The sequence below is a fragment of the Micropterus dolomieu genome, linkage group LG14, assembly GCF_021292245.1.
Source record: "Micropterus dolomieu isolate WLL.071019.BEF.003 ecotype Adirondacks linkage group LG14, ASM2129224v1, whole genome shotgun sequence".
NCBI classification, from domain to species: domain Eukaryota; kingdom Metazoa; phylum Chordata; class Actinopteri; order Centrarchiformes; family Centrarchidae; genus Micropterus; species Micropterus dolomieu.
Genome location: NC_060163.1, coordinates 26,594,756 through 26,603,898, shown reverse-complemented (window position 1 = coordinate 26,603,898; position 9,143 = coordinate 26,594,756). Strand labels below are relative to the sequence as shown.

The 9,143-nt window shown below is 42.3% G+C and overlaps 1 protein-coding gene across 2 annotated transcripts in view; it reads right to left on the bottom strand.

Moving 5' to 3' along the window:
• The window catches only part of LOC123982967 (hepatic leukemia factor-like), a 17,589-nt gene that overhangs the window by 5,433 nt on the left and 3,013 nt on the right, over positions 1-9,143 (bottom strand). For both annotated transcript variants that reach the window (XM_046068978.1, XM_046068979.1), the window contains exon 3: positions 2,652-2,866. In XM_046068978.1, the coding sequence (XP_045924934.1) occupies positions 2,652-2,866 (215 nt within the window). The remainder of the gene's footprint in view (positions 1-2,651; positions 2,867-9,143) is intronic.

Below are 9,143 nucleotides of genomic sequence, written 5' to 3'. Positions count from 1 at the left end.
TGATGTCTAAACCTAACCAAGTACTTTTGATGTCTAAACCTAACCAAGTACTTTTGATGTCTAAACCTAAGCAAGTACCTTTGATGTCTAAACCTAACCAAGTACCTTTGATGTCTAAACCTAACCAAGTACCTTTGATGTCTAAACCTAACCAAGTACCTTTGATGTCTAAACCTAACCAAGTACCTTTGATGTCTAAACCTAACCAAGTACCTTTGATGTCTAAACCTAAACAAGTACCTTTGATGTCTAAACCTAAACAAGTACCTTTGATGTCTAAACCTAACCAAGTACCTTTGATGTCTAAACCTAACCAAGTACTTTTGATGTCTAAACCTAAGCAAGTACCTTTGATGTCTAAACCTAAGCAAGTACCTTTGATGTCTAAACCTAACCAAGTACCTTTGATGTCTAAACCTAACCAAGTACCTTTGATGTCTAAACCTAAGCCATAACTTTTGATGTCTAAACCTAACCAAGTACCTTTGATGTCTAAACCTAAACAAGTACCTTTGATGTCTAAACCTAAACAAGTACCTTTGATGTCTAAACCTAAACAAGTACTTTTGATGTCTAAACCTAACCAAGTACCTTTGATGTCTAAACCTAACCAAGTACCTTTGATGTCTAAACCTAAGCAAGTACCTTTGATGTCTAAACCTAAGCAAGTACTTTTGATGTCTAAACCTAAGCAAGTACTTTTGATGTCTAAACCTAAGCAAGTACTTTTGATGTCTAAACCTAACCAAGTACTTTTGATGTCTAAACCTAACCAAGTACCTTTGATGTCTAAACCTAACCAAGTACCTTTGATGTCTAAACCTAACCAAGTACCTTTGATGTCTAAACCTAACCAAGTACCTTTGATGTCTAAACCTAAGCAAGTAACTTTGCTAACTAAACCAAACTGCAACTGCTTCCTAATGTCAGACACATGTTATAAAGAGCTGACGGCTTAACATTTGGATGACAGAATCTGATGGGTCGCAGATGTTGGTGTCACACCTGTACCTCGCCATGTTGCTGTTGTGATTATACAAATGAGATGAAACAAGTCTGTCTGCCCCCTAGTGATCAAACATCACCTATCGCGTCTCTACAGTTTCTCATGTCCACAGAGACAGAGCCTCAGGAAGCTTTCACAATCAGCTTTCAGCCGTGCAGGGCTGGACTGCAGCCACACAGATCCACTTTTTATTTCAACAAATTAAAAGTCAAATCCTCTCAGCCTAACCTCCCGGCGGAGAAGACAGAGAATCACAAACAGCTCTGCTTTCTCATTCCGGCTCATATAAGCCTCTTAACCAGGAAGAGCGGGACTGGGCCAATAGGACAGCAGCGATCTAAGAGCGGAACAAAAAGTCCACCTTTGTCCCAGCATGCCTTGCAGGTTTAAGCTGAGTCGATTTTAATCAGCACTAATGGTTTAGTCTGTCATATATCAAACTGAGCACCAGAGTCAAAGTCCTGCTCTTCACTTTCTACTTTTCATCCACTAAAGTTTTACAGTTTCACAAACATATCGTACATCCATCCATACGTTCGCACGTGTCCTGTCCCTCCGGATGTGCAAACCTAAGCCACAGGAGCTACAGTTTAAAGTCTCAATAGGTTGAGAGAGAACATCATTAAACTGCCTTTGAAACTTAAGACTACATCTTAAAACGTCTCCCAGTCTGACAGTGTGAAAATCTAGTTTTGGAAATGACTTTTTAAACGAGGAGTGCCGTTCTCAAGGCCAATTTGTACTTCTGCCTTGTGTCAATGCTGTTGCTGACGGCGTAGAATACGTGCCATCGTGAGAATTTATACTTCTGCATTGGTGTCTGCGTCGCTCTGCAGTTATACTTCCAAAGTCCAGTTGGCGGTGGGGTTTCTATGTTTCACTGTGTTAAGTTTCTTCTTCGTCGTTGGTGTAGGCTGCTACAAACGATGGCGACTGAAACTGAGTGGATCATGTTGGAGTTGGAGCTGAATGTTGTTGAACAGCAGTTACTTTAAGTAAAATGATTAAAAATGCAGAAATGAGAGAAGGCGTCGGAGCATTTGGTATGTACGACCTTTGAACCAGTTGAGGCAGAAGAAGAAAGACGAGCTGGAAATGAGTAGGAGGAAATGTGACGCTATCAAGCCGACCAATCACAGTTCTTGTGGTCTGCATAGCCTCGACGTGTATTGACATATTTGAGGAGGTGCGCATCAGCGTGTATTCGACGCAGAAGTATTAATTGGCCTTAAGCCAGCTTCCACGTGTGTTTGACATTTGGATAATTAATTTCAGCAGCTTTCCCACTGGCGTTTTCCAAAACCTTGTCTTGATCACATGCAGAACGCTCACAAGTCACAACCGTGGGAAACTTTCCCATCTCTACCATCCATCCAAAACAACGGAGCAGGTTGCCTTCAGGTGAAAGCAGAGTTTAATCATTACTTTTCCTTTTATTTTACTTTCCCTGTGTTTTATCTTTAATGCGAGCCTGTCGTAATAATCATGAATCATAATAATTATTATATTTAGTCAATTTGTCTGAAAACTGGAGTTTCTGCTTGTGATGCATAACAAGCTGATTTCAAGCTTTTGGATGAGGAGAAAAAAGACGTCAAGCAGCAGTGAACCATTTTTCATCTGGTCAGAACCAACTCCAAATTACCTTCAGGTCATCTGGGATGAAGACCTTGCGAGCTTTCTTGATCATGGGCTGTGGTTTCAGCTCCTCGGCCGAGAACTTGCGTTTGCGTGGGTCAAACAACTCCTGCCCCGGCACGCTGGACAGAGCCAGGTCGGCCGGGTTGGGCTCGTATCCGACAGGAACCTGGATGGAGTCCGGGTCAATGGGGCTCGGGGTGTTTCTGGAGCTCGGGAGGCCTGGAGGAAGACAATGGTCTGTGTCAGCTATCAGTGGTCACAGCTTCCCACACAGAGTCTGACTCTTGTTTTAGATACAAACCCTGATCCCCGATCTAAACAAAACTCGTGAACCTGCTGCGATAAGAACTGGTGAGCTGAAGAAGACGAGACCTGAGAAGTGTCTCATGACACGAAGTTGGTTTTGATTAGGTCTTTATAATCATTTCTTTCTTTCTTTCTTTTCAACAGATCAGACAAAATTAAACTTTTCCAAACTGAACATACAGCACTGACCCAGAAAAGAAAGGCATATTTATATTTCTTTACAAACGTACATGAACAAATACTATAATAATACAAATAAAGTTAGTATTAAGTTTAAAATGACCAGTGTCTATATTTATTTCATAAAGATATGGTTCCAAAATATGTCTGCACTGTGGTTTCGTTCCTTAAAGTTCCCGAGATGACCAGAGAACCTCTTCTGAGGCTGCAGTGACGAGTTGCAGCCAGCAGATGGCGACGGACCTGAAGTTAAAAAGCATTCAGCAGCAGTTTCCTGCATCAAACCCAGTTCTGTGCAACAATGAAGGGCTATGAGCAGGTTCAGGAAGTCTTTAACCATAAAAATTAAAGCTGTTTCCTGCTCAGCGTCTCCTCTCTGCTGTGACGAGCTGATCAGATGAGGAGAGAGCAAACGTGGGCAGATTATTATATGGTGAGAATATAAATAACGTGAATCCCTTCATCTCTCTGACGAGGCACTACAGATCATGTCGTGGGTGAAAGTCACAGCCTCTACAGAACATTCCCTCTACTCTCTCTGCAGTAAACCGAAGCAGTTAACATTTACAGCAATAAAGAACAACCTTATAACCTGTTCAACACTGTTATATTTGGGGTTTAATTCCCTGCCAACACCGTGTCTCAGTAACACTAACTGACTTAACACATAAGAAGAAGAAGGAAGGCAGCGACTACCAGGTTAACCTGTAAACGTCTCTCTGTTTGTTTAAAGCTCCTCAGTGATACAAAATAATAAAATGATTAAATACAGGCTGAAAAACTAAGTTTAGATGAAGGAACTTTCTGTTTTATCGTTGAGTATTTTATGAGCCGTTTCCTCCAGGAAATGATCCCTGCCAAAAACACCGAGCGTTATTAACTGTGCTGTCACATGCACAACGTTTCATTATTCAGGAGGGGTTTGTATGGAAGCCCATCTGTGCCAGAAAAATGACTGCATGAGACGGCACCTCACATTTCTGACTTCAAGTCACTAACCATGAATAATTATTAAGTCAAAATACGTCATCTTAGTTTTTAAAAATGTTGTGATGAATAAGTAATTTTGTTTTCATGTTTTTGTTTCTGTCCTTCCTATTCTTCCAGCAGGACAGGACGTCCACACATTCGGCGAGTTTGGATTTAAAAAGCAAAAACCAACAAATACTTGTTTTAAAAAGTCTGACGTCAGCACACGTTCAGGTGAACGAGGTGCACGACACTCTCTTCTTTTCTTCACAACAGCTTTTAGAAAAACAACCAACAGTAACTCTCTGATACATCAGGCAGGTCTGATGAACCAAATGGACTCACATCTAAAACGCCTCCGTGAAGTCAAGAGTGGCGGTGAATGAGACTACCCACTCCCTCTGTGGGTCCCAGCAGCAGTTCTTGGACGAGACTATTTGTTTTTCCTCTCCAGCTGGTCCTGCAGAGGTCAGGTTTTGGCAGTTTGAAGGTTCAGACTCGGTTTTAAAATTAAGGTTAGAAACAGGTTTAGGCTCATATTAGGGTTAAGGTGGGGCTAGACGTTTACCACCAGAACCTCCAGCATCCCCACATTTCAGGAATTTACAGAACGTTTTCTTCTGTTTGCCTTCACTATGCAGCTCATTCTCCTGCTCTGCTGCGCTGTGACGGGCACGTAGCCGCTGGTGTAGATGTTATAGTTATATTCACAGTCTGAGAGTACAATTCAGAAAAATGACGAGCCACCAGATGCAGAATCAGCCCAGGACGCATTGCTCAGTCCAGAAACCTCCAAACCGTCAGTTCCTATTTCCCTCAATGAGCAAGTCCAGACAAAAGGCTTTGGCATGTTCACATAAATACGAGGAATTAATAGTGCGATACTGACTGCGTTCCTGTAGGGCTACATCTGACTTTATCTTGACATTTTACACATTAATAGGGGGCGCTACATAACACCTGTTAAAGCTACATCTAAATGAAAAACAGCAGTGGGTTACCTGTTGGCGGTTCTAGTGTTAAACGTACGCTGTGTCACTGGGGCACATTCCCGTGTGTGCATTTCTTTTACACTTACACAGACTGGTTGTGAACGTTCGGTGTTTCCTTTAGAGGCAGCATCATATTTATCAAACCACAATTCAGGAAACAGAAATCAATTCAGAGCCTTGAAGAGGAATTCAGTTTCCTGCTCTGCTAAGAACACCTGTGGCAGAATGATGCTGAAACGTAACGTTGGCCAAAACGTCCCGACAGGACGTTGGATCAACCAGTCCGCTTTCTCGATGTTCTGGGCCGCACTACGGTTTGCTTGTGATGGTCAAAGTACAGGAACTGCAGAAAGCATCATCATAACCGCGGGCCTGCAGGGAGGCGTCCGCAGGGTCGTCCACACAGACCTGTTCTCTGGATGATTTCCCCACATGTTTGTGACACGAAGCCATCATCAGTGCTGCATGTGGAGGAGCAGGTGGCAGCTGAGCAGCAGCGCATGATGTGCGGCGCTGCCAGACACGTGTGTGTGTGTGTGTGTGTGTGTGTGTGTGTGTGTGAGGCGCTGAGTTGTGGTTCCTGATGTTTCCTGCAGAGCTCGTCTCTCAGGTTAGAAAATATAAATGCATACATGCTGCGTTTCTACTGTATTGTATTATTATTAGTATTACTTCCAGTGGTGGAATGTAACTAAGTACTTATACTCCAGTACTGTACCCCCCCTGCTACTTTCTACTTTTAACTTTACTTCATTTATCTGACAGTTTATGTTTACACTGAAACTGTAGAAGGGAAGTAAAGAGAGAGTAAAAATGAGATTTTTTTAAAAATGTCCCCTTAATTCCGCCCAAGACCAAATCTGCAAATCACGAGTTTGCAGGACGGGATTATTATGGAACTCATTTAATTCACGTTGCTTTTTCTTTACACCTCCAGTTCAGATGGAGGACAGCAGCGAGCAGAGAGACCGAAGTGTGGACAGAGACTCCACCTAACCGGCAGGATGAGGATGTTTGTGCTTCTTTTAGTCTCCCCACCTCCTCTCTCTCTCTCTCTCTCTCTCTCTCTCTCTGCTTTTCATTATCTGCTGAACGCTGGGTAACCCTGCCACCTTATCTGCTGGACACTTGCAGGGCCACGTGGGAATACAAATATGCCAGATTATGCCATAGATTACTCTGCTATATTTAGACATGGGAGCAGCAGATTACAGTTTGCTGCTGTGCAGATCAGCAAGAGAAGTATTTAAATACTTTAGTCAAAGTGAGTGGAATAAAACTAACTCAATATCTGCAGTGTAAATGTGTTAATGTTAACGTTATTGCGTGCACTTTTTATCTGACCGTGCGTTCACGTTGTTGCTCTATCACAGAGCAAAGACGAGACTGTGCAGACTCTAGAGAGCATATTTCCACTACGGAGGGAGTAACGTAAAGATTACAGATGTGTCTTTGAGAGATGGATGCATTTACACCTTTATTTAACATCTGGCTAAAAACACACACCAGCTGAACTCCTGCAGCTGATTCTGAAAATAAACCTGTCGACCTCAAGACACAAACTCTGAGCCAAGAGGAGTATCCCAGGATGACTCACTCATCTCAGCCGTGTGTGTGCAACAGGATTATTAGTTAATGCAAATGTAAACACAGGGCTGGAAACTTGTGTGTGTGGATGTGAAGGGTTGCCGCCCACTGGCCTACTTCTGCAGAGAACACTATGTTCTTAAAACATTGATCTCACGCAGGGACACACACACACAGCAGCGAGTCACATGTCTCTGAGCGCTGTGAGAGGACGGCTTGTTGTCTTTCTCTATAAACATGAGGAACAGGGAGCGAGTAAGAGTCAGAGCGGAAGTTCTCGCCTTCACACTCACACACTCACACACACACGCCCTTGCTGAGGCCAGGACATCTGTCGAGGTGTTGAATCTGACACTTCTCTCGCTCCTGGCGTCTAGGGCGGACTCGTTTTCCTCGCCACGCAGAGCGAGCGTTACTACTCTGGGAGTTTCCTCCATCTGAGGTCAGAACTGAACCAAACTAACCGGAGCTCTGCATCGCCGTCAACGCTAATCTGTCAGCAGGATATCTCAAAAAAGTATTCACAGATTCCACGAAAGCTAGAGGACACATCGGTGTCTGGCCAAAGATTCGGTCACCTGGCCGTCAGGACCAAAACTGGGTCACCGGTCCAGGTCCCTGAGCTCCAGTGCTGATCGCAAAGCCTTTTTCCATGCCTTTACGTAGCCTTTAAGTATGACAATTTCTGATAAAATACAATGTTAATTTATTTTTATTTTTTTTACAAAATCACATTTTTTAATTTAATAAAAGACGCCACAGTTCTGAAATGTTAAACGCTGGTTCAACACAAGCCGCCGTAACAAGCTTTACCTGAATAAAACTGTCCACATGTCTCCTGGCGAGCTACAGTGTGTTTATCAGCATGTAACATGATCAAAATAGAGTAACAGTAGCTTAATTAGGACATAAAGTTATGTTAGGAGTCATAGAGTCAGCCATATATCTCTAAACTTTGTTAACCTTATTTAGATAACGTGTGTGTTATTATCTCGCTTTGATTCAGGAACCTTTACAAAGAAAAAAACGAAAGAACAAGCACTCTTTGTGGTCTGTACTGAAAGGGATTGTTCTTTAAATTATATTCATTTCAGCCGTTATTATATTTTCTATTGGCCAAAAAGTATAAATAAATTTAAATACATTGCCTAGTCTAAAATGAGTTAGTTTAAAGTACCCAGTATGTTTAAGCTTTAACTTGTAGAATATAAACAGCTAAAAAAAACTCCACTCTGGATTCCAATCGATAAATCATTTCATTTTGAAGCCGAACTGATGTGAACTGATTCTGATCTGTGAGATCTTTCAGCACTCAGTCGACTGATCCCCTCCTGCAGCCCTGAACTCCTCCTGCCTGACTGAGGCCCGTCTTCTGCTGTTCCATTATTTAATAACTCAAGAGCACAAAGAAACTGAGAGACTTGTCCTCCAACAGCAGCTACAACTGATCACGAAAGAGACGAACGGGTTTTCTTTTGTTGTCAGTCAGCAAAGAGGGAAACGAGCTGCTTACAGTCATGAAAAAGCAGAGATTTCTCAGCACGTAGTCGTGCATGTGATCTTTTAAAGGAACACACTTGTGTGTTTGAAAGTTTTAGCCCCTATAAATCATGTAAACATAAGAGTTTTGGATGGGTTTATTTCTCCTTTAGTTCCATACACCTGTTGGTATTAAGGTCTATCAGCAGACTCGTCTTTTCATCTCATCTTTTAAACAATTCATTGATTGATTGGCTTTTTTAAACTCTGTTTTACTGAATATCTTTGGGGTTTTGACCAAATAAAATGAGCAGCTTATATGTGTCAGCTTTGGGCTCTGGAATTATAATGTACATTTTACAGCCCAGAGATGCAGCCCTACTTACACCCTGTAATTGATATCTGCAAACATCAAATCTGCATAAAAGTATTGGTCAGTTTTACGTTATCATCATGTGTTCATGCAGTTTTAGTACTGATAGATTTTAAGAGTCTGCACTGCATTAACTCCCAACAGCCACTGCAGCTAGCGGTTGTACTTCTTCTGGACCTGATCTCGAGCTTTGATGCAGTAGATCATGCTATCCAAGGAAGGTTAAAATCAAGGGACATTTTGTCTCTCATTCAAGAGGCTTCTTCAGTTCTTTAGTTTAGAACTGAAAAAGTCCCTTGGATAATTATTACCTGATAGTAGATCATGGTTTTCTGATTAACCTCCTAAACACAGAGATTTATAGCAAAGCATTAATGGTGCAGTCTGAGACTGGCTAACAGGTCTTTATGGAAATTCTGGGCACCTTTCATACCTGCTATGTTCTGTGTGGTAACTCAAGGATCCGTTCTTGGCCCTGTAATTTATATATGATATTATATGTCCCTATACATTTCCTTTCACTGCTATGCCGATGACACTCCGCTTAATCTTTATCAACTGAATGAAACCAGGTCCCCCCCCCCCCCCCCCCCCCCCCCCCCCCCCCCCC